The 25,631-nt window shown below is 42.2% G+C and overlaps 2 protein-coding genes across 2 annotated transcripts in view; one reads left to right on the forward strand and one right to left on the reverse strand.

Annotated features, from left to right (window-relative positions):
- The window catches only part of MFSD2B (MFSD2 lysolipid transporter B, sphingolipid), a gene marked incomplete at both ends in the record, with an annotated part of 30,983 nt that extends 28,498 nt beyond the window's left edge, over positions 1–2,485 (forward strand). Inside the window, 2 exons of the mRNA XM_082277067.1 lie at positions 1,254–1,430; positions 2,428–2,485. Coding sequence (XP_082133193.1) covers positions 1,254–1,430; positions 2,428–2,485 — 235 coding nt within the window. The remainder of the gene's footprint in view (positions 1–1,253; positions 1,431–2,427) is intronic.
- A 6,655-nt stretch (positions 2,486–9,140) lies between these two features.
- Positions 9,141–17,185, reverse strand: LOC309570430 (WD repeat and coiled-coil-containing protein). Its single transcript, XM_082277244.1, has 5 exons — positions 17,088–17,185; positions 16,617–16,734; positions 12,977–14,846; positions 11,437–11,554; positions 9,141–9,649 (listed from the first exon to the last, which is right to left on the reverse strand). The coding sequence occupies exons 3-5, from the start codon at positions 14,825–14,827 to the stop codon at positions 9,384–9,386; spliced, it is 2,235 nt and encodes a 744-aa protein (XP_082133370.1). The 5' UTR covers positions 14,828–14,846; positions 16,617–16,734; positions 17,088–17,185; the 3' UTR covers positions 9,141–9,383.
- Positions 17,186–25,631: the final 8,446 nt, after the last annotated feature.

Raw genomic sequence — 25,631 nt, forward strand, 5'->3', positions numbered from 1 at the left:
CCACTTTGTCTTGTCTGTTCTGACCAGATTGAGAAAGTGGTCAGGCATCCTCTGCCCTACCTTTGTGCAAGACCTGGCAGAAAGGGCCTGTGCCTGTCCCTGCTGCAGCACACAATAAACAAGGAAAATCTAGCCCTTGACTCCAGATTAGGTTTTGGTAACCAGAATGTTATGCTTTGGGGCCTTGAGCGGAAATTGCTAAATAACAGGCAATGCTTGGCTGAATATTTTGGGCTTAGGAATTTTAGCTGCTTATTGCTAAAACCCTCAAACAATTCACTGTTCCCCAATTAGCCCCTTTTCAATTGCATTCCAGTTGGGTCCCAGCAATTTGCCAAAGCAGATGTTTGTGGGAGAACACAGAAGACAGAGTGATGCCAAATGAGCTGTAGCTTTCATTAGGTGGATGTTCAGAGGAAAAACTCATTCCACAAATTTGGAATAGGAATTTGAGTATATCAGCAGTTGTGGGACTGCATGGAAGCCCTGAATCAATGAAGTGTGTGTACCTAACTCGGAGCACTTGAGTAAATTTGTCTATCTTGAGATGAGTGCTTAAGTGTGTGTTTAAATTAAAGTTAATTATTGCTGTTGAAATTGGTCAAATTACTTGCATGCTTTTAAAGCAGAGCTTGAATAGTTTGCTGAATATTAATAGGAAACATATAAGAGATTAACTTTGCAGAACCACAGAATCACAGAATCACAGAATGGGTAGGGCTGGAAGGGACCACAGTGGGTCACCTGGTTCCAACTTTCTTTGCTTAAGCAGGGTCATCCCAGAGCACATGGCACAGGATTGTGTCCAGATGGTTCTCGAATATCTCCAGTGAGGGAGACTCCACACCCTCTCTGGGCAATCTGTTCAGTGCTCGGTCACTGCACAGGAAAGAAGTTCCGCCTCATGTTCAGGTGGAACTTGCTGGACATCAGTTTATTTCCTTACATGGGATTCCACAGTCCTTTCTTTAAAAGTATGCAAGTGATTTGACCAATTTCAACAGCAACAATTAACTTTAATGTTATATATAATAACAAGAAAATACAGAGGTAATGCAGTTATCTGAAGTCAAGCACAAAAATGAGGTTTGAAAAACATTATTTGAAATGTAGTGGGAAGAAGGAAAAAAGAGAGGTTTAGGGAAAATGGGAGAAAAGTCTTGAAGAGTGTTGGGGGAGAGAAGGAAGCCTTCAGGTGAACAACAGCCTTTTAGCTTTGGATATACACACACCACTTGTTTCCATTTGTTTAGGTTTACTGGATACAAGCCAGGGATATGCAGACAGTCAGATGATGTGATCCTCACTCTGAAACTCCTCATTGGAGCAGTCCCTGCCATCCTCATCCTTTTAGGTTTATTTATACTCCTTTTCTACCCGATCACTGAAGAAAGTCGGAAAGAAACAAAGCTTGCCCTTGAAGAGCTAAGGTAGGTTTGGACTGGCAGTAAAACAGCAGCAATGCCACCACTGCACCTCTTAATCATAATGGGAAAATTATTGTTTTATAATAAGAATATAGATATTCCTTACAACAAAATAAAACAATGTGCTCTTAGTCAAATTATTAATGGAATGGTGCCATGACATGTTCCAGTATCTCTTTTTTTGTAGTGCAGTACAACCTGCTTAGAATTTCTTTTATCAGAAATTTCAGCTGCTCTATTTTACTTTTTCTCTGGAGTGGCTCACAAACCACTATTGTGGTACATTGTTTCAGGCCAGAAATGAGGAATATTCTACATAGATTAAATTTCTGGGGAAAATGTGAATAGTTGCAATTTACTTTTATACAGAAGAAAATTATACTGTTGACTGCATTCTTGGTGTTTATGGAATACAAGAAATATCCAAACCATTTAGAGGCGTAGGCAGAAAAGACTGTGGGAGAAAAAGATCAGCTTTGAGCTATTCTTTCTCCTATTACACTATCACTCTCCTTCCTCCCTTTTTCTCCTTCTCCAAAGAAAATCTTGTCTAGCTCAAATTCATTCACCTCTGTCAAGTCTTGAGTCCTTGACATATGTAAGGACACTCCTGGCAGACTGATGGGTAAAATACCAAAAAATTAGGTTGTTACTCTGTCTTGATTTTATTATCCCAATTTACTGGAATTGGGAATTGATTTCCATGCTAAGGAATCAATTCTAAGACCTAAGCATGAGTGTCTGGGACCAATTCATGCCCTAAGATATCCAAGATATGTGCGTGGGGTTGGCAGATATGACACAGGCCTCTCTGCAGACTGGAGGAGACAGGGTAAACAATCTAAAATGGGACTGGTCCCTCTGTTCAGGAACTTCAGTGTCCAGAACAACCACACCTTGCTGGAGGTTCTCAGCTGTTTGAGACTGCCATGCTCAGCTTGATTAGTCAGCAGTGAAAGACAGAAGTGTGTTCATGTATCATTTGCTCTGCTTTTAACAGGAGGAGCCATCAAAGCACAGATAACTTGGACAGCCACAAAAAGGACACCTCTGTCTGAATGCTCTGAACTTTCCAAAGGCTCACATCCCACCAAAAAACTCTGTGAGAGTTTCCCAGGTCATTTTTCTGCTCGTGTTTTATCAAAAAGGACAAAGGATGATTCTGATATAGTCAGTAATGAAATCAAGAGAGGACACCTTTGTGCAAATATACACCTAACTCCATGCACTGTGCTAAAAAAGACATTGCACACGTTCAGAAATGCAAGCTATTGAAGGCTTGGGGGTTTTTGTTTGTTTTCCAATGATTAATGAGAAGCTGTGATCTTGTTCATGGGAGATTTTATGCATTTATAGGTCAAGGGGAAAAAAAGTGTAAATGTGACCAGAGAATTTTTGAATGTTCTGAATTGGAAAAGACTCACAAGGTCATGAAGTCCAATTCATGATGCACCACCCAAATATTAACTCACAATATACTTCACCCTTGGAGGCTGGGGTGGCTTTTGAGCACAATCTCCACCTATAAATTGCACACTATTGTGTTTGGAAAGCACTTGGGAACCTGAAATATACTATATGAAGTTAGGATTTATTTTGTTTTGAAATGAAGCAAATCACTGGTGCGGACATGTTCTGATGGGGTTTTTTTTTCCATTTTTTTTGAAAGAGATTTTGAGGTAATTTAAGTTTATAGACTCTGTAAGAAATACACCCCTACATTTCCCACTACCCATGTTTCTTGCTTCTGAAATCTATAAACTGATCTCTGTCAGAGAATGAAAACATTTTCAAAATCAGCATCTCCCCATAGGATATACAAAATCAGTAGTCCCTTCCCAAAATTATGTAATTTAAATATCTTTAAATTTTGGCCTTTAAGTAATCATGATACCCATTTCTCACATGGTGTAGGCTCTCTACCTCAGGAAACACCATGGCATGGGTATTAATCTCAGCTTGCACCTATTTTGTAATAATGAGGCTACACCTGCCTTTTAAATGGTGGGTTTTCTTCAGTTAGGGATGGTATCGTGCTTTAGATACATCAACTGGAATCTCATTTCTAGATGTACACTGTTGAGCACAATTTTTATATGAAAGACACACCAAACCTCAGGCACCTTCTGGAGCACTGCAGTTCAGACCTGTTCATTCCTGGCTTCTGTAACCAGTGCAGGTACAGAGACCTCCAGAAACTGGCTCCAAGCTTTAGCTAAAATGATTGGGTTCTGAGGACATATATAAATCTGAAAGAGGGAGGAATCCAAGAGGTTTGTTCACCTTGAAGGAATTAGCAAAATGCAAGACAAGACAGGAATTTCATCCCACTGCCTTCACTGTGTGTCTCTGTGAGAGGTGCCTTTTTGCTGTACCAGAAGTGCCTTTGGAGAATGGGCTTGCTGCTGTCAGGGAGTGCCTGGAGAAAGTGGAAGTGGCCACCTGTAATTTGCTCAGGGCCATCTGGGAAGTGGCTCACAGTGCTGGGACTGGAAACTGAGAAAGCTTTTGCTGAAGGGCACTGTGAAGTAAAATCAATGCAACCATGGAGTGTCTCATTAAGTTTGGTACTGAAACCTTGTCAGGCAAGTTTGAAGTCAAAGGCCTTATGAACTGTCCTAATTCAGCAAAATACTTAATCATGAGGAACTTCTAAGGATATATTTTGAGTGTGTGTGGGTAAAAGTTAAATGCATGTAAGATTTCTGTTGAGTTTCCATCTAAGGCTGGGGTTTTTTGTTTTTTTTCTTGTTTCGGTTTTGGGACAAACCAAGATAGGTATGCCTGAGGCATATGCATTTACAACAATAAAAACCATAAGCCTGTTTACAATTTTGAGTCTGATGGAATTTGAAATAGCAGATTTGCTGCATTTGGAAGTAGGTAAGTTATGTAGCAATATTACATAGCTCCAAAACATCACAGAGAATAGTTTAGGGCATTCGATTTATTCTGTAATATTTGGGTATTTCTGAATAGTCATGTTTAAAAATAACCAGAATCCCCAGTAAAAGCTGTTAATGTTTTTTAATGGATTATGTTTTCAGCTGTTACAAAGCTGTAGCTACAAGGCAATGAGTCTGTGTCGGTTTATATAAACTGAATATGTAGTCCAGCAATAAAAGGGCTGCAGAAACTGCTGGCTGGGGTTGAGTGGAGTCATTTGAATGTGGCTTAAGCTATTATTTCTAGATCAGTTGTGGCAGTTGCCTCTAAAACTGTGTAACAGCCAGTCTGAATTCAGACTCTTGGAAGGTAAACTTAGTTGATTATAAACTGTTTTCTTTCTTCTCCAGAGAGACAATGTGATCTTTATCTCACTGAAATGTACTCAGTCCTCACTTTGCATATGGTAGCAGCAATGGGAACTGCCAAAAGAAAAGAGAACGCTTCTGTAGATTAAGTGAAGCAGACTATTTTTCTATTTTGAAAATCTCATTATTTTATTTCACTATCAGAGTTGTAATTTTGTTGAGAAAATGGATGTATTTTTGTAAGTCAAATGAATGGATGATTAAGTGCAGGATAAGATTATTTTTGTAACTTTCTTTTCTTAGGGTGCAGTGTTGGTGCAGTAAAACGAATGAGATTTGTATGTCTCCTTGTCAGTTTTAAATGATGTCTATGCCTTATATTCAGGCATGTGACTGAATGACTTATGTTCAGAATATGTGACTGAAAGAAGCAAATTCTTATGTTGACAACCATTCAGATTAAATGCTAATCTAATGTAAACCTCTTGCCTTCCTGCTGATTGGCAGTAACAGGGGCCAGGTTCAGTCTCCAGGGGTTCTCCTTCAGGTAATATCCAAATACAGTAATAAGAATATGGGAGATTGGATTAAACCAGCTGGGTGCCTAATGGACAGAACTTCCCCACCTGCACACAGGCAATTCCAACAAATAGGGGAAGAAAAGAGAAGGGTAACAGAGTTAAGTGTACTGGATAGTGCTCTGTAATGCAAACCATGTCCAATTCCTTGTCCTTGCTGAGTATAGCAAGGGCAGCCCAAATCTTCCACACTGGGCTGGTTACTGGCAGTCAGTAGCTGAACTGGTCACCAGTCATAAAATCATGGAATCACTACAGTTACAAAAAACCTTTAAGATCATCAAGTCTAACCATCAACCCAGTCTTTTCTTCCCAGTTTGATCCTCTTTTCTGCCTAGCAATATTGCTGAAACCTTCCAAGGTTACCCACCTCCCTGAGAGTTCCTGCTGGTGATCAGGTAACCCCATATCCGAGCTGCTGTTCCCACCAGGCACTGATGGAGAGGGTGCTGGGGGCCCCCAGCTGTGCCTCCAAGTTCCCCTCCTGCCTCACAGTCCCCTGCCTTCCCCTGAGCTCACTGACCAGCCTTGGCTTAGCTGGATTAGTTCCCCTGTGTCGAGTCCCCCACGTTAACCGGTGGACACTACCTCGGACATCTGTCCCTGGAGAGTCCCTGAAGGCTGAGACCTTCTGTGTCAGGTCACTGGATTTTCAGGAAAGGCTCTGAAGTTCTGAGTACTAATTCCTTAAGTCACTCCTGCACTTTAAAAGAATTGCTACTTGATTCAATCCTTTCTGCATCCTCTCGTCTTTATTCACCTTCAGCATTCCAAGGAAAGTAGTTAAAGTGGATAACATCTTAAGGCAAACTGCTTTTGTGTTCAGAGTTTATTTCCAAGTATCACTTGTTCACTTTCTTCTCTGCTTGCCTTTCTGGGCTGCAGACAGAAAGCACAGAATTAAATCAAGCTTCTTGAGAGGAGGGGTTTCCACCAGGGAAACTCATGTCCTTTCAGACCTGGTATCTGTTGTTCAGCTCTAAGATGAGGAAGAGAGGGCAAGTTAGCTCAAAGTCCTGTACAAGAGACTACAGCTGTTTAGTGGTCAATCATATACCTCAGATAAATTTCATATCATAGTTACATAAAAACAAATTGTTACAAAATTGTAACAAAATGTTACAATAGTCTTTTCCTTAAGAAAACTTCTAGACTAATTGATAGGAAGGTCAGTTGGATTCATACAACTGGTGGGTGCAGGAGGGAATTTTGTTTTCATGCAATTTCACTGTATGTTTTTTTACCTTTACTCTCTGCAATCCCACAGTTCAGATGTTCAGCAAGAGTGCTGAGTATTATGGTTACAAGAATGTGTGTATGCTGTAGGCTTAAAGTATGAAATCAGGTGGCTTTCACTTCACAAAGCACCAAACCTGCTACACAAACCAGATGCTGACTCACTGAGAAGCTTCACTCAAAAGATGAAGCGGCAGCATCTGTCTGTCCCCGAGGCAGAGAAGGAAACTTTTTGCTATGTTGCACCTGAGAATTTGCAGTCTCTGAAAACACAAACGGGCACGACAGAGCTGAACAAAGAGAGGGTACTTTTAAGCTGTGGCACTTTTCAGAGGGGTTGTGTCCTCAGTACCCCTTAGAGATGTTAGACAGCAGCAGCCTCTAACCCCAGCTGGAGAGCAGCGGCACTGCTGGCTGATAGGGAAACATGCGTGCTTGCTCGAAAGTGTGGGAGCAGAACTAAACCTTATTTCCTGATCTATTTCTTACCCCAAATGATCTTAGATGAGACTATGAATTTCAGCTACACCCTTCAGCTGTATGTCCTCAGTTTTGCTGTGCCCTGCTGTAGATGGTGAGGAAGGATTGCTCAGGTCTCATGGAACTGATGGTCGTTTGCTCAGCTTCACTGATAAAGCTCCACTCTTCAGGCCCAGCACCCATCCCCTGCCAGGCTGCTTTTGCTGATATACGTGGAATCATCATGGAATTTCATCTGTTTTACCTAGAGGATGTTTTTGCCTGCCTAGGGCTTGTCACTGTGATGATGTAACGGGTTCACATTGGCTGAGAAGTTTCTGTTCAAACTGGCTGCAGCCCACGAAGGCTTCCTTTGTGTTTCCAAAATAAACTCACTCTTTGGTCCAAGGAGGGGGCAAGAGAGATCTATGGAAGGACTCTGAAATTTTCCCAGGTTTCTCTCAGCAGATCGAGAGGTTTTATTATTTAGCATCATTCTCTTTTCCCTGTGTGTTTATTAAATAAATAGTTTTTATCTCTTTCACTTTCCTTTGAGGAAAATTTATATTTTCCTGAACCTGGTGGGGGAGGGATGCCTTCTCTCAGAGGATATATTTCTAAATTTGGCAAAAGCGGAACACTGTGATTCCATGAAATAAGCAAGTCTCTTAACATAAGGATTTCATTCTTCCAATATTCCTAGGGTTATATTTTAAATGCAGTATTTGTCCACATGCAGAGAGCACACCATGAAGAACCAGTGTAATCTGTTGACCAAACTATTAAGAGCTTTTAGCAGGTGTCTTGCACTTGCTGTGTCTGCTCCAGTTACCCCACACAGCAATGTCCTGTGCATAGCTAAGTCCTTGGTGGTCACCTGGGGAGCTGGAAGAACTCCTCAGATCTGTTTGGTGCAACCTGAGATGAAGCACACTTCTGGTGGGAGACACTGTCTTTTGTCAATCTAATACAAATAGTAACAATTCCAAAATAAGCAGCTAGTTTTTATACACTGTTTGGCTGCATAACAAAATTACAGAAGCAGCATTTGAGGCATGAGAAATTCAAGGTCAAGGTGTTCTGCAGAGCCAAGAGTGCTCAACCCTAACCATCTCCTCCCATGGGTTAGTTAGATGTTGGAACCAGGAACAAGCATGAAAAAGGACTATCAGGCAGCTGTGAAGAAACATGGACCATCCCCAGCATCCAGCCTGCTTTGAACCCACAGCCAATGCTGCGGCTCTGGATTCAGTGACTTTCTGGTAAGGACAGGTGTAATCATGCTCCACCTTCTAATTAAACAATGACAATTACTGAGAAGTGATGATTGTTATGTAAAGGATTGAGCCCACAACTGCCAAATTATTTCACCTCGTTCCCTCCTCCCCTGTTTGTCAAAAGCTGTAACTTGCAGTTTCACCACCCAACACTGAGTGCACTCTGCAGCTTTTGCTAGCGTTGCATGTTTAATACAGTATTTTTGTGGATAGATTTCTTTTGACAGTGGCTAAATTTCCAAATAGGCAATGAAAAAATAAGAGATTATCTTAGTCCTGAGACAGCAGCACTGATTCTATAATCTAGCTGCTTGATGCCTTTTCACACAGTAAGTGCCACTGTGAAAGCCTGATAAACTGCTTAATGTTATCATGCTGTGATTTTATGGGGAGCAATCTTGGATTAGTCTTTTCTTCAGTGCTGCAATCCATGTTACATAAACTTGTGCTTACATAAACTTTTTCTAAATTTCCCCTCTGCATTTTCCCTCTCTCACTACAAAAGCCCATAGAACATTTTCTTCTGTCAGACTTTAACTGGATGTTCCCATCACAAAGGATGAGACACGTGACAACCACTTCCCCAAATGCACACAGATGGAAGCAGAGAGGTGTTATGGGCAGGTACAGGAGGGGAAAAGGATCTCACTTCCACACAATATGGAAGTTCCACATAATCCTACTTTATACCAAACTCCATGACCCTACACTGGTGCTTACACCAGTGCAAACCCAGGTACACTTCTGCAGGCACTGCTCCTAAATAACACCAGCGTAATATTTCAGGCTTTAGCAGAAGAGAGGAAACGGGACAATGCAGCATTTTGAAGGATTTCTTTATTATCCAAGTTTACTATTACTAAAAACACCAATGTATTAAAGACCAAGATGGAAACTTGAGCTCAGAAACTTGTAAGAATGCACATTTTCAATCTCATCTGTACTGCAAGAGGCATAGTTAAAAAACACTGCTCAGTATAAAAAAAAGTTAATGTTTCCAAGGATCAAATAAATAATTTACAATGCAACAAAAAAAATTACAGAAATTGTACAGAGATTTGAGGCTGTTGATAATTTGCAGTCCCATACAGTAAACGTAAAAGCCTCCCATCATCAGACAGGCATTGCAAAACCACTGTCAAAAACTACATTTTAATTGCTGGGCTGCTCTGAAGGACTGCTGCTGTCCAAGGTCTTGGAGGAGCAGTCCCTGAAGACTTCCAGAGAACTGGTGATGTCCAGGCTTTCAGAAGAAGTGGATCTACACCCCTGTGTGGAACTGATGATGTCCAAAGTTTTGGAGGAGCAGGCACTGTAGCCTTTTGCACTGGCATCTCTGATGAGGATCTCCTGTGTGGATGTAAACATTAACGGGATGAAGCCCTCGCTGTCCGCTGTGAGAACGATCCAAGAGGAACCTGTGAAGACAGGCACATGGCTGGTGATTAATTTTTGTGGAATTAGGGTATGTTTAAGGTAAAAAATAAATTTCTTCTAGAATTAAATGCTTCTGTATATTTACAGCTTTCTAGAAAAAAAAAAGTATACCGGTTGTACAGAAAAGATACAGGTTGTATAATCTCAAAAATAAAGGACACTTGGTAACTATGATGGATTTTGCCACTAGGAAATGAGACAACAATAAATGCACGCTTCAAATGAGGAGGAATGAAAGTCTGAACAGAATTCATAAGCATCCACACTTGGTTTTAATTAGGTATTGATAAGCTATTTCACAGTGCTAAAGCTGTGTAGATACTATAAAAAGCAGAGATTTAGTAAATTAAATGACAAATTAATGTAATAAAGACAACTTAGAAACTGCTTTTATTACATCATTTCACTATACTTAATTCCAAGAAGTACAAGGAAGAAATACTTTAAAATACTGTACAAATCCAACATCTCTGGTCCATTTGCTATTTGACTTCATCATGAGCATTTGTTTTACAATCTGAATCCCTGACTTCTACCAATACAGATAAACCAGAAAATTTTTCTATTTTTATCCATTAAGCTGATGAAGCAAGAAAATAGAGCTCGTGGTGGGTAAGGGAATTCAGAGAAGCATTTCCAGCTGTTTGTAAATTTACATTATGTAACTTTACATCACAAGTGAGGTCACAGAAAGATTGTAGCTTAAAAGCACACAACCCTCTAATCTTTTGGCTTAATTTGGACCAGACTTGAGTCAAAAATCAATACAAGTCAGGGTTTGAAAATACTATTCCTACTTTTCATCTGTATAGTTCAAACAAACATTCCACCAACAATTCATTAGGAGAATTAAAGCTTGGACAATGGCAAGAACAGCAGCCATAGGCTTTGGGATGGCTGCTCAGTGATCTGCAAGCAGGCAGAGAGCAGATACAGGGGGCAAGTAGATGGAATACAGCACAGGGAATACCTGTACTAGTGAGGGATCATATCCCAAAGTGTGTTTTCTACCTTTGCCCAGAGTGTGACACTCAGAACTGACACACACACAGACACATGGGATGGGCATGGCATGAACTGGTAACAGCAGAGGAGATACAGCAGTAAGAGAGGCAGTTTTCTTCACAGAAAAAGCTGATGTGAAATGCTCTGCTGAAGTGTACAGAGCTGCTTCTGTGCTACAGGATTTCCTAAAGCAGACTAGATACTGGAGCTACAGGTTCAAATAGAGAACGCTGTTCTCCCAAAACCACCAGTCAACCCCACCCTCCTTGTTACGCAGACTTCTCTCTTTAGAACAGACGACAAGAAGCAAAACACTGTCTGAAAGTAACTTTCCTGTATAACTAGTTACTTGATAAGGGGGCATCAATATGTAGTTTTGCTCTTTTTTTTTTTATAATGTAAAGATTCTTCTCAGTAAAATAAAATTCAGAGAAGAATTTTTACATTATAAAAAAAAAAAAAAAAGGGCAAAATTTTACTAATCTTTCATTATTTATTCCTTGGGTTTTTCACTGGATGGAATATGCATACTGCTGTTGCTCCCTAAGAATGTCACGAAGAATCATAGAATGGTTTGGGTAGGAAGGGACCTTAAAGCTCATCCAATTCCATCCCCCTGCCATGGGCAGGGACACCTCCCACTAGACCAGGGTGCTCCAAACTCCATCCAGCCTGGCCTTGGGACACTTTCAAGGATGGGGCAGCCACAGCTTCTGTGGCAACGTGTTTGAAGTGTTTGTACTCTTGGATGATCCCAACATACCGTGCTGCATTTCTACAAGGGAGAGGTTGAATAGCTGCTGGACGATATTTAGGCGGAGTTTACCACCACAGAGAAGAACAGCCCGACTTTCATCTGCATCACTTTTGGAAAGCTGCTTCTGCAAATGCAAGGAACAGTCATTAGCTACTTGATGTATAGTTAAAATGGCATTAACCAAAACAGGATCACAGATGTGTCTTCAGTGGCATCATTTACAGAAAGTCAAATGCTACATACATTCAGACCCATTTGCAAGATTTATCCTTTAAAGTCTCAGCTCTCAAAGTGCTGATGGGTGAGTGACAGCAGCAAGGAACAGTGCTCATCCAGCACGTCAGAACAGGAGAGAAAATCACGCACTGCTGCTGCAGAAACCACGAGCTTCATCCACACCACAATCCTCATCCTCATCCTTCCATCTGTGAGGGACATTTCCCCAGGGAGTTTGTAAAGCTGCAGGTTTTCCACCCCCATGTCCTCCCACCCATCCCTGATCCAACTTCAGAGGTGAGAACTCCTGCTCATGGATGTTGGGGTGAGGAACAAGCTCAGAAGGGCTTGTATGTCCCACCCCTGACTATCACTGCCCCAAGCCTTAAATCCAGAAACAGTCATTGAAGAATATGCCCAGTAGGGCAGAACAAAGCATTTTCTAGATGTTATTACAATTATTAAATGTTTACAATGGGAAACAGTGAAGAGAGTAGGGAATATCACCTAGAACTTAAGAGTTCAATGCTATAAAAGTTGGTAATTTTTTGCAATAATAAAGTTTAAAAGTAAGAGCTAATTGAAAGGAAAATGACAGTTTAAATTACTTTGAATATTGACTAAGGTTTATTAATCTGAATTCTAGAAGCCACCTAGTAGATCTGCGCCAGGTTTTGATAATCAGGTAATTTACCCTTTCTAGCATGAGATTTGCAAGAGCAGATCTTTCAGCCAAAGAAAGTGTTTTTCACATGAAATTTCACTTTAAATCCATTTTTAAGCTGTGTTAATGGAATTATCTATTGTGTCCCTAAGGGTGTCTTTCCTCCTTGGATGGTGCTCTCAATGCTAATTAGCAACAGTTCTGTTTCAAAGACAAAGCAATTTGCTTTTGTTACAGTCTTCATTATTTTAGTTTTCCTCACAGGACAGCAGGAGATTGATACCTATTCCCACACATGGAAATCTTCACTTGTCTAAACTTCTATACAACAAGATTTAGAAGTTGCCTAGGAAAAGCACTCCCTTCCTAGAACTCCATAAAGGGCTTTAATTCTGCAACTGAGCTGCCACATGTGGGTCCTCTGGAGTCCCAGCAGCCTTTGTGCAGAGCTGAGGGGCTTGGCCCATTGTGAGGTGGGGACAGGGAGCTGCACATTCTTGGGTATCCCACTGCTTTAAAAACACTGGAAGCCTGCAGAGTAAAGGGATTTATAACCATAGTTCCACCTGCAGGAACAGGATGGAAATCCTACTGTTACTTGAGCATTACAAAGAACATACAGTCATAAACAGGTTTCACCATTAAGGTGCCCAATACTAAAATTACCTGGCAGGTGATGTTAATAAAAGAGGGTTCCTGAGAAGATGGGTACACTGGAAGATTTATCTTCCCAGACTTTAGCAGCTCAGTTAATTCACAGAGATGGTGCTGCAATTCTGTGAAGTTACCAGACAATTTTTCCACATTTTTCAAAAAGTAACTAGCCTCCTTTTCACTGAACAGGTTACTCTTGTAAGAATTGGGTATTTTGGAAGCTGCCTCAGGCTGCCTTTTTGGGGACGTTGGCTTGTTCGAAGCATTAGATAGTGCCACACTCCGATTAACTGGCTCAGCATCCAGAGTCTCGACAGCTGGAGGAAAATTCATGGAAATCTTTTTGTCTTTGAGGTTGCTGATGTTCAACACCAAGTTTTGTTCATAAACAGGACTCTTGATTTCTTCAATGAGTTTCCTTCGGCTCGTAGGAGACTGGAGGGCAGAGCGATCTGGTATCAGGAGCCCACGGCTGAGAGGGTGGACCTCTCTAGAGGGATCATGAGGAACACTGGAAAGGTTCAAACTGGAGCTGCCATCAGCTGACACAGGCATTGAAGAACCCATTTCAAATATTAGCTCCTTAATCATCAATCGGATCATGTATTTGTCTGATCTTGAAGAGGGAAGAAAAGCCGGGTCAGAGAATTTTTGTCTTCCAACCAGTATCAGTAACAATTTCTTGGTCAAGAAGCACAAACCTTTTGGCTTCTCGCTTTTCTCTAGCTGAATTTGTTGAATATTGGGTAAATTGGATGAAGTCAGTGAATAGACTAAAATAACATTACAAGTATTGGAGGCAACAGAGACAGTTTGAGTTTTGGAGTCAAAAGCCATTATATCAGGAACCAGAATGCCTGGGATGCTCACTTTTTTGGTAGAGGTAACCTTTCTTTCAAAAGTCACCAAGATGAGGTGTGAGGAATCTTGGCCACTTCCCGTCAGGTAGTCCTTGGGCCTCAGGTGAAGGAGAGGGCTGGAATCAACACCCTGCTTGCTAGAAAGTATGTGAGTTAGATCCACGGGAGATGTAACCACAGACAAGGGCTTCTCAGAGTCCAGTGACTTCTTCCCTCCATCCAAGGAATACTCTTCCTCCCCACACAAGCTGGACTGTGAGGGGAAGGACTCGGTTTCAACGCTTGATGGAACTTCGAAGGCAACACCAGCATTTAAGCCACAGATCTTGTCCAGAGGGAGCTCGGTGGCAACAGCGACTTGTAAATTCTGTGTAGCTTCCACGGCACAGATGTAGCCTCCCACATCAAAGATTGGGCAAAAAGAGCAAGCGCTCAGTGTTTTCTGAGCATCATCCCAAATGTAAGAATGGAGGGCACTGCCCACCCCAACGACCAAGCGATCTCCTTCCTTGGTCCAACAGGCGCAGTGGATGAGCCCACTGCCCTTGATGTCCGCGTTAATTCTGGAGTTGTTCAGGTGGACAGAGGGCAAGACGGAGGCGTCCCGGGTGGTCAGCACAGCTAAGACCTCCTTGTTGGGATGCCACACGCAGCCCTGGGGGAGCACGGGGTACGGCTCGCTGATGTCGCAGATCTGGGAAACCAGGAGCTTGTTTCTGTCGGCACCGTTGAAGCAGAGCTGCCAAATGGTGACGTGCTTTTTGTGCTGCACCGCCAGCAGGGCCGGGGCCTCGGCAGGACACGGGCCCCAGTACAGCCCGTGCACGTGTTCAAACTGACCCACCACGCTCGAGTCACCGAATTTGGGCTCTCCGTTCTGCAGCTGCAGCGCAGTCAGGATCACCTGCTTCCCGTCCGTCCAGGCCAGCCCGAGCACCGGGTGAATGGCCTGGTGCAAGGCATTGAGGCCAGTTCGCAGGAGCTTTGCCTTTCCCAGCTCCATGACTTTTAAAGTGAAACATCTACACAGAACAGAATGAGAAGGAAAAAATAAATTATTGCAGAGGATAGAGGACAATACCTGGATGATTATTTAGCTTATGACCCTGCCAGTGCTGGACTTCTCCTTCCACTGAAGTCAATATACACGTAATGTTCACCTATGCTTAATTCCCAGCCCAATAATTTTGTTTATGATGTTTCCACCATGAAATGCAATTTTAAGAGAAGAAAACTTTGCTATTTCTATAGACTTACCATCAAATTTCTGCATTTTCATCACAAGACCTGTCCTTTCATTCTAATCAGTAAGTTGCTGCTCTCAGAATATTTTCTAATTACCTCAATATCAACAATTCTCAAAATACCGCTGCTGCTCACTCTCAACTTCCTGGACCATTTGTGGTCAGATGAAGTAATGCCTTACAAGTATAACCAAGCATTAATGTATTATCTACAAATCTGATCCTGTATTAAGTGTGTGAGAATGAGGCATTTGGATGGTTATCCCAGAAAGCTCTCTAAGAAAGAAAATTCAGTTTTGAAGAAAGTTAGCATGAAAGCAGATTTTTTCTGAAGAAATGAACAAGAAAAGAATTTAAAAGAAGACATACACAAAGCATCAACACTATGGAAAACTCCAGGATTTTACACATATTTCTAGTTTTTGAGGTGTGAGCAATCCCTACTCTGTGCACAAAAGCCAGTTCAAAGGAATTGATGGTTTCCTAATTTAAGATCTTCATACAATTAGGCTCAGATGCAAAGCCATGGCACAGAATGAGTTGCAGTTTTAGTAGGAAACATGAAGAACAGGAAGAAAGGTTCTTAGAAAGTAAAATCTGTCAAACTGGAAGAGTTTATCACAATGTGCAGGGCCTGGCACCACTCAGTATTTTAATTATTTGTGGACCACCCTAAACTTGCAGGAAGAGCATTGCATGAGTGGATTTCAAGGATTCAAATTGTATAGAAAGCTATGTTTTTTATGGCCAAGGTAGCTTCTTCTCAACCTTATACAAATGCAAAATAATATACTTAGTAAAGAAAAAACCCACCAACTTGAATACCTCTCCAGGAATAATTCCCTAGGTAGAGGTATAGCAAAAAAAAGATCTGGCTTACAGTGGATCACAAACTGAGTATTTCAGTAATGTAAGAATGTTGCCAAGTAAGAATAGTTAGTTCTGGAATGTTTTAAGAGGGATGCCATACACAAGGGACATAATTACCCCACTTCCTCATTGCTAACAGTATCTCCACTGCACCTACTTCTGAGCTCAAGGATGATGGAAATGCTTAACAAAGCTCAGGGATCAGAGAAACACGGGAAGTGGGTTCTCTGTCTGGAGAAGACTGTGAGTCGAAACTTGAGAACCAGCCCAATGACAGAACATCCATCCACTGTTCTCCTGGTATACTCTGGACAGTGCATGATAATAATCAGCTTAGTTTCAACAAAGATTTAGGTCAGCTACTAAGGAAAAATTCTGACTATAAGTGATAGCTAAGCATGGAAGCAGGTTACCTTGGAGAGGAGGGAAAGGCACTCCATTAATTTCATAATCTGTAAGAGCCAATTAAGGAAATGTCTGTCAGGGATAAGTTTAAGTACACTGAATCCTGCCTCACAGGAGAGCACTCAAGATACTTCTAATGCAACTTCTCCACCATCTACCCAGCCTCTCCTCTATAATCAACCTCAGTCCTGTTAAGCAGCCACCACTTCCAGGAAAATGAACACTGGATGTTCGCTGTGCTCAGAACCGCACACACTGCTGGGCAATACTTACTGGTGGCAGGGAGATACGAGATAATGTGCCTCATAAGACACACCAAGATGCTAAAGCCTCCTGGGCCATCTGGAGAGGTTCCTGTGTCACAAGGGGCGTTTGCACTATCCCAGCGGATCTGGAAAGCAAAAAGAGCGAGAGACCCACTGGTCAACGGATTCCAGTGCCCTGTGCCCAAACCCACACCGCCTCCGGCAGCGCCCGGCCCAGCCCCAGCTCCCCAGGCAGGAGTCACACCACAGGCCGGGTGCTCGGCGAAATGCGGTGCCCGTCCCAGCCCCAGGGGCAGAGGAGCCGCCGCAGGGACCCCCCGGCACCGGGCGGCCACGGCAGCAGCGGGCCGGGGAGCGCGCACGAACCGCCCGCCTGCGCCGCCGCTCCCTGCGCGGGCCCGCCCGCACCGATATTCCCCGCCTCCCCGGCGGCCCGTCCACCGCCTCTCCGCCCCGCCACGGCCGCTGCCTCGCTCACCCGCCCTGCCGGCGGCCCGGCCCGGCCCGGCTCCGGTGAGGCGATCCCGAGGCCGCGCAGCCCCGGCGGCGCTGGGCTGTGGCGGGCACCGCCTTCCCGCAGGGCTGGGCCCGCCTCCCGCTCCGCACGGCCTGGCCCAGCACGGCCTGGCACCGCCCGGCCGCGGGGGGCGCCAGCGCCGCTCGGCCCGCCCGGGCGCTCTGCGGCGGCGGCGCTCTATGGCCCAGCGGGCGCGGCCTGCGCGGGGCGGGCGCCTCGCGCCGCTCCTACCGCGGCTCCCCCCCAGCGTCCCCGAGGAGCTGCGGGGCCTGAGCGGACGGGGGGAGGAAACGGGGATTCACAAATCATAGGATATCCCCAGCTAGGAGGCACCCGCGAGGATCATCGGGACCAACTCCTGTGCGCAGCACACCCCAAGAATCACACAATGTACCTGAGAACGCTTCTTCAGCTCAGGGTTGGTGCTGTGAGCACTGCCCTGCGGAGCCTGTGTCAGTGCCCAGCCACCCTCTAGGTGGAGAACTTTTCCTGATACCCAACCTAATCCTCTCCTGATACAACTCCATGCCATTCCCTCGGCTCCTGTCACTGGTCGCCAGAGGGATCAGTGTCTGCCCCTCTGTTGCCCCTCATGAGGATGTTGAAAACCACAATGAGGTGTCCCCTCAGTCTCTTCCAAGCTGGACAAACTAAGTGCCCTCAGCTGCTCCTCATAAGACTTCCCTTCCAGACCCTTTACCGTCCTCGTGGCCCTCCTTTGGATGTCTTTTTATATTGTGGCACTCAAAACTGCACACAAGGATTCGAGGTGCAGCCACACCAGCGCAGAGCAGAGAGGGAGAATCCCCTCCCTGGACGAGCTGTCGGTGCTGTGCCTGATGCACCCCAGGGCGTGGTTGGCATCAAGCAAAGCATCACCAGCCAGTCTAAGGAGGTGATTGTCCTGCTCTCGTCACTTCCATCGCCCCAGGGGTCATCCACTGTGTGACACTGCCACGCAGCACCCCCAGCCTGCTCACACCTGTGTGCCTCTTGGAGAGGCCTGAGGAAGTGGCACAGAAGAACAGAGATTCCTCCAGTGGGAGCACATCAGGTCCCCAGTGTGGTGTATCCCATCCCGTGAGGTGGTCACATTGAAGTGAGGAAGGCGTCTAAATTCAGTGCAGAACTACTCCAGCACGACTTACCTGGTCCTAATTTATTGCATCGAGCATAGCTTCTTATAAGTCTCCGAGTCCTTTTAAAAGGTAATTATATTGTGTGACTGTGCCACTTTGCCACTCCTCAGCACTGCAGAGCAGTGGGATCATCATTTTTGAAACCCACACTCTTGATAGGATGTTGAAACACGGGAAAAGGTGCTGTAAAAAGAGCTGGCAAAGGTGTGGGGAAAAAATGCTTAAAATAGTTGCAAGGTCAAATATGTAAGTAGCTCAAACTTAGCAAAAGAAGAACACTAGGTGGTGACTTGGCCATATTGCATGAGTGCCTGTATAGAGGGGAAAAAAAAGCACTAAAAAGCTCCTGAAGTTAGTGAAGGAAGGTTTAACAAGAACCATGGATGGATTCAAATATGTAAGATAGCTGTGAGTCTGGCTGACCACTGGAACAAACTGCCAACTGAGCAACTGCACATTAAAACTTGGTGATTTTCAGGGACATACCATTTTAAATGCAGGGTTTGCCTCAATTTCTGAAAAACTGCTGAAAAAAATTCTGAAAAATTCCTGAGCTCAATAAGTAGATTTCAGGTACCTAGGTATCTATGGAATACAAGGTAAAATTCCAGATACTGTATCCAGAAAAGCTCAACATAATTTGACTGTTTCATACCTAACAGTGCACCTGAAAGATGCTGAAAGGCAGATTGTTGTGTTGGAGAAGGTTTCAAGAACTCTTATGTGCTTGTACTGGCACAGGTTTATGGAAGAAAAAATCCTGCCATTCAAACTGAAAGAAATGAGTTTGTAGGTTCCTTTGAAAGCTTGTCCAGCAGATGTGCCCGTGGTACAGAGGCCAGGATGACCAGAGGTAGACAATAGGTTTTATGTGAACCATTAGATTTTTGAAATGAAAAAGAGTCTTTCTGTCAGCTTCTGGCACTTGATGGTGTGACTTGCAGTAAATAAATAAATTATACCAAGATTTGAGGTAATGAATAGATTTCCAAAGTTATGCTTTTAGTTTAGAAATATAAGCAGGGGACCTTAAGGCCAGCTTCTCTGTGGTGCTCCATGAATACACTCTAAGTGTATGAGAATTTGACAGAAAATGAACAAACATGGTTTTGATTTGTCCTCTCTATTAATCCTCTGTCATTACTAATAGACAGGATGCAGCTGTAGAAAGAACAGTCCAAAACTAGCCAAAACAGAATGGAAAAGGAAATCTGAAAAAATTCCTGTAGTAATCACACAATCATAGAATGGTTTGGGTTGGAAGGGACCTCAAAGATCATCTTGTTCCAATCCCTTGCAGCAGGCAGGGACATCTTCCAGTAGACTAGGTTACTCAGAGCCCCATCCAGCCTGGCCTTGAAACCCTTTGGCAAAAGACAATCCCACCTCCTTCCTCCCCACCACTGTCTTAACTGAACAGCTCACTCAAGCCAATTTCCCAAGAAGTTCTGTCATACAAATGTTTACTCTACTCTTAATTTCATAATATCTACTTTTCTCAGCAGTGAGTCTGGCCAAGCAGCACTGTCACTTGGTGGTTGGGACCCTGAGCCACCAGCTGGCTTTATTAGACAGGAACAGTTTTCTGATTATAATTTCAGTCTCACAAAGAATTGTGTTGAACAGTAATGATTTCACTTTTTTTCATATAAAACTTAAATTGACCGTCCATATTAATAGACACAAATAAACATTTAAACCACAGAGAGACCACAGTTTAAGAATGCCTCCAAGACATTTTCACAGTAAATGTTTATTTTTGTTTCCTATGCATATAATTATACAGTTAAGTATTTTTAAAGACTTATTTTTGTCATGTTCTGTTATATGTAAACTGCTAAAAGAGTTCAACAAATGAACTGAAAATATCGCAAAAACTCAGAGTTAATTGAAAATCTGTAAAATAATATTTTCATTGAAATGGAATTGACTCAACCTACCAGAGAGCCAGAATGGTGTGCAGGTAGTTATTATTACACCAGTTGTTTATTTCCATGCCCAACAGCGTGTGTCTTATTTGTGTAACCACAGCCTGGTTATTTTGACATGTAGAGCAGCATGAAAATGGCTGGAGGCTGCTTGGCCAGCAGCCACGAGCCATGGCTGGTCACACAGCCACGATGTGCATAGGCACAGTGGGTATTCTTCAGCGGCTGTACTACAAATAAACATCTCTTGTTTTCTTTCGTTCTTTTCCAGACTTTCCAAGCTGTTCACTGCTGATACATACGATGTGTCTGTGACTTCAACGATGCAGAACCCCTCAGGAGATGTCTATAAGGTAGAAAGTGGGTCAGTGAAATTATGCAAGGAAAAGTGTTTAAAAGGCTGAAATTGCAGAAATCGTTTCCTGTGGTCATGCTCACTTAAAAGCATACATTTTGGCTTTTTAAAACATGTGATTGCATTGAGTCAGGCTTATCCTTAAACACTGAACAGACTCACAAATCTGTTCTCAGGCCCTGCATGGAGAGCAGATTTGCCTTCTCATAACTTAATTTGTTGTATCATTTGGGTGTCTGCTTTTCAAATTAGTAGAAACACAACGTTAATAAGAATATAGGAGAGTCTGAGACAGAAGAGTTATGAATACCTGCTAGAGGGAGGGAATGGCAGGGCAGGAAGGTGGAATGGGTGTAACGAAGAGACATGCAGAGTTTTTATTTTTGCACTCTGTAGATTTTTTCTTTGCTCTTACTGAACATGTACACATTTAAAGAACATGATGTTACAATGAAAAAGAATAATTTGAAGATACTTTCTTTTAGCTTCACAAGCATCATTTAAAAAAATACATATATTTAATCCAGGCTATGGACACTATTGAATGAGCAAATTGATCTCATAATCGTATTTCTTAATGGGAAAACTTAATGAGGCACTACCATGTAATTTAGACCTCTAAAATATGATGTGGTAAAGCCTAGGATGAATAGCTAAAAGATACAGATGTTTTATGTGGTTTTTATTATCAGATTAAAAATGTTTCTTCTTCATTTTGGGAGCTGATTAGTAATGAAGATAATATGATATGAGCAATTTTGCAGAAAATTGCCTTGTCCTGAGTCAATATCATGATGTCAGAAGAAGTCAGACAATGCTGGGGGGTGTGTGAACAGGATCCTTGTGTTGTGTCTGCTCGGCTTGGCTGAGTACAACCAGACGGGGTCACAGTATTTCCACAGCACAGGCAAAAACGAATTTTGTGCTCTGTACTACAAAGTCTTGCAGGGGATTCCTTGTGGCTCCAAGCTTTGAGGAATGGAGAGGAGTAGTGCAAATTTTGGGGATTAGAACAGTGACAATTGCTGCTTTTCTCCACAGTTGTAGCTACCACACCTCTCCTAAAGCAGCTGCCACTGCACTTCTCCTGAAGGCTGCCTTAGCAGGTTGTATTGCACGGGTCCAACACTTTGCTGGTTGTTGGTAGAAACAGAGGAGACTCAGGATGTTGTTTTTATTAGTTTTCAAACGGTTGTTTCCGACCCCGGGAAGAAGGCATGGGAAATGTACAAAGCTCACAGGAACGTTTATCGCCCTCTGCTGTGGTTCACGCTGTGACAGCCTACCTTTTGTGTGTGTAAAACCTGCACCAGTGCTTTTCTGTGTCTGAAACAGGCCTTCAGCTGGGTCCTACCCACTCTGCTGCGGTTCAGGAAAGACACTGGATGCCAGCATAGGGCAGAGAAATGAGGTCCAGGGTGGATGTCTGTGAGAGAAACTGAAGAGTGGTGTTGCATAGAGAAAAGGAGACTCAAGGGAGACGTAAAGGACAGAACAGTTTTCAAGTGTTTAAGACAGCTGCCGCAAACAAGGACCTAAACTGTGAATAGTCAAAATCTCTGATTTGAAGCAGGAAAACAGACCTTCCAGACCCGGAATAAAGACACTGGAATAAAGCTCTATGTCAACCTAATGCACTTGTGCTGCTGTGGAAGTGCTGCAAAGTAAAAGTCAGTCTCCTGACTTCTGAGTTTGTTGTATACCATAAATAACATGCAAAACCAGAATAGCATAATGTATATTGAAAATAAGATAGCTTCTTAATAGTCTTTCCATTTTAAAATTGATTTGTGTAAACCAGCCATGTTGTAAATAAGGATTTTTGATATGACAGTGTTCCTTTGGAATAATCTTTGCAAGGACATTTCCAAGCATACATCTTCAGAGCAAATAATATCTTCTTTTAAATTACACATCCTTGTAACCGTGGTTAATGCAGAACCAAGCTGATACACAAATCACATAATTAAAGATATTTAACAATATCTTGTGAAAGAGGTTGTTCAAATCTTAATCTTTCCTGTAGGCATCTGGATTTCCTTTTCCTTGTGCCACATATATACACATCTTTTCCCCTTCTTCTTGCTGTGAGAACCCTTTCCTGTACCTATAAACAATTCAGTCCTAGATACTTCTGTCTCCTACTGACACATTTTCTATTTTCCTTTTATGTAACTAATCTGCAAAAGTACTTCTTTGATCTTTGCTGCTGCTTAGGTTAATCCTGCATTTCTGGCACACTGTTGTCTGCAGTTTTCTTTTGTGCTATTAACAGGTACAAGTGTTTTGAGATAACAGTGTATCAATGAAGATCAGTGTAGCTACATTTTGTGCTTATAACAATATCATTGATATCTAAATAAAATGTTAATGACGAAAGGTAGACATGGAAATATAGATGACAGCTGTGTACGAGTTACATGAGCATAAGAATATTTACAAACTGAATGAAATTGTGACTTGTTTGAAGTTCAAGGGAAACTTTGTCAGTAATTTGCAGTAGAGCCAATATTCTGACTTTTCTTCATTTGACTTAGGTGAAGTTTCTGAGGGAAAGATAACAAGGGAAGCAATTAGCATCATACAAATTAATTATGCTGTCTAAGGTAGGAAACATGTAACAAATGCAATGACCAATATTGAAAATGCTCTGAAGTGTTACACTTAAAAATAAATTTATTGATATTTAGAGAAACACAGAATTCACTGGCAGATAAAAGGAATGAGCTACAATAGAAAATGGGCCATGTTAGCATTTGTTGGTGTGCCTTCTATGCTGGCACAACTGTGCAGCTGAGCTGTGGGTTGGATTGAGAAACTGATCCACTTTAAGGGTTTTGGTAGGTATCTTTAGCCCTATAAATATTTGGGTCCGTGTATTTCCATCCAGTGACTGCAGGATGAATGAAGAGAGGTCCGATGGAAAATGAGGAGTCCTGTCACCAGTATTGTTTTGGAAAACTTCACCTCCTGCTGAATTTCCATAAGGACATTAGAGCTTTTCTTACACAGCAAAAGTTTATTGTTTGACTGCTGAAATTAGTACATTATTGTGAATTTTGTACTATTTTAAAAAAATAATGTTTGAGAACTGTGTCTTTCTATACTGCCTTTCTAATATTTTTAAAATTTTTAAGTATGTTTGATTGGAAGGAAGTGATTGTTGCCTCTGAAGTAAACTAAAGTTTGCATTTGCCTGGAGTTTTGGTTTGGTTTTGTCTGTAGTGTCACCCTGTGGTGTTTGGATGCTCTCCTGGCTGTGCACTGCCTTGGCTGCTAAGATGCCATGGAAACTGCACAAGAGGGATGGATCCTTGCTGTTTTGGAGACTCGAATGAGATCTACGCCAATGTCATTAGATGGGGGTAATGGCACCTCGCTCCTTGTCCATTAGATAATAGCACTAGCAAGAACTACTGAACCTCAGCAAAGTGAGTGTGTATTTAACATCAAGATTGTGAAATTGTGTCAGTCTGTTGAAAAAATGAAGCCACAACATTGACTAATTAAGATATATAGATATAAACATATAAAATTACTATTAACATATAAACCACTAATACATAAATTATTTTCAGTTGCATGTGACAATGGAAAATAAAATACTATCTGCATGTGTGAAATTTCATAACTCCTGGGATTTACCTTGCCTAACTTCACATGCTTAAATGTCAGGTCAGGTGAGTTCAGCTCTAAAGGATGGATTAGTGCAACCAGGTACTGTATACTGGGTTTTTTAAGAACAAGTTCAATAAACATCTGACAGGAGTTACTTCAGAATAATTGGCACTGTTTTGGGTTAGAGAGATGGACTTTGCAGCTACATTTTGGGTGGGAAAATGGTCCGATGCTTGTGGTTTTCTGTTGAGGCAGGAAAACCTGAAAATAAAAATAGCTAAAATTAAGTTCATTGTCCAAGCTGAGAAAACACAGAAGAAAATGGGAATCAGGGGAAAGGAAGTTAGGCTTGATACTGTTGATGCTATTTCAGTGACTGAAAAGATATTAAAGAAATTCACATGAGTATAGAAAATACTGTTCTAGAGTAATAGAGGGAAAAATGGAAGAGCTAGTTGAGGGTAATGCAGGGCCTACTTTATACACTTCCTGCTGTGATCTCTCATTTTTTAGCTATTATAAAGAGTAGTGAAATAATATTTCATTGTGCAAAGTCAGCATCATAAATTGGCCAGCAGAATTTCAGATTACTTTGATTTTGCTGGATTTCATTTGTATATTGTTTTATTATTGTTCTCATGAAACTGTTTTCAAAATCAAAAAAGAAAAAGCCTATGTGGAATACAGAACTTCTGTTGTTAGCATTTTCTCAAGAAGTGGGCCAATACAAAAAAAAAAAAAACATGAAAAGAAAGTAGACTGCTGCATACTTAGCAGGTAACTTATGGAAAGTGTAAGGTAAGTTTTAACTTTACTTTGAAGCAGATTGTACTTTTAAGTAAAGCTATAGCAACTCCTAAAAATACACTGGGACGTGTATAAATGTGCTGGATAAAGATGCCAAATAATTAAAATGGAAATTTAGACTTTGTGTTATATTGTTTATTCCCCATGAGGGAAATGTTTTGGAGGAGCTGGTACCCCATTTAGACTTCTGAGTGCCACTGGTGTGGCATACTGACTGTGGTCATTCTGCTTCCACTTGTAATTTAAGCTCCTAGTCTTCCTAGTTTTCCTCTGGTTTAATTACAGAATACAGACTTCCCTGCTGGGTGACTCTGGACACGAGCTTTGCACCAGTAGTCTCTTTATTCTTTCCAGAGGACACTGTCCTTTCTGGTGACTGTCTTCCCTGGTGACTGTCCTTTCTGCTGGTGAAAGAAGCAGCTAAAAAGGGGATTGGTGCTTCATGACATTTAGACGATCTGAGTAACTCCCCTTTCCTAAACTGATCAATTTCAGCCCTATAAAATAGCATTTGTGGAGGATGGTAAATACTTCTCAGTCTATGCTTTCTCCTTTTCACAGCCTCCTCTCTGCTAAACTCGTTTAGTACAAACTCTTTTTCTCTCTCCACATGCTTTTATCACTGTTTTTGCAAAAATCTTCCGTACAGCTTGTGCTT

The sequence above is a fragment of the Coloeus monedula genome (assembly GCF_965178545.1).
Source record: "Coloeus monedula genome assembly, chromosome: 2".
NCBI lineage: Eukaryota > Metazoa > Chordata > Aves > Passeriformes > Corvidae > Coloeus > Coloeus monedula.

What these genes read in the sequence shown, in the direction of transcription:
- LOC309570430 (XM_082277244.1), bottom strand. Translation starts at nt 14,827, where the DNA reads ATGGAGCTGGGAAAGGCAAAGCTCCTGCGAACTGGCCTCAATGCCTTG. An exon ending in TTATTAACATCACCTGCCAG is followed by an intron (nt 11,555 to 12,976) that starts GTAATTTTAGTA and finishes TTGCATTTGCAG; the next exon opens with AAGCAGCTTTCCAAAAGTGA. An exon ending in CCTTGTAGAAATGCAGCACG is followed by an intron (nt 9,650 to 11,436) that starts GTATGTTGGGAT and finishes CTGTCTTCACAG; the next exon opens with GTTCCTCTTGGATCGTTCTC.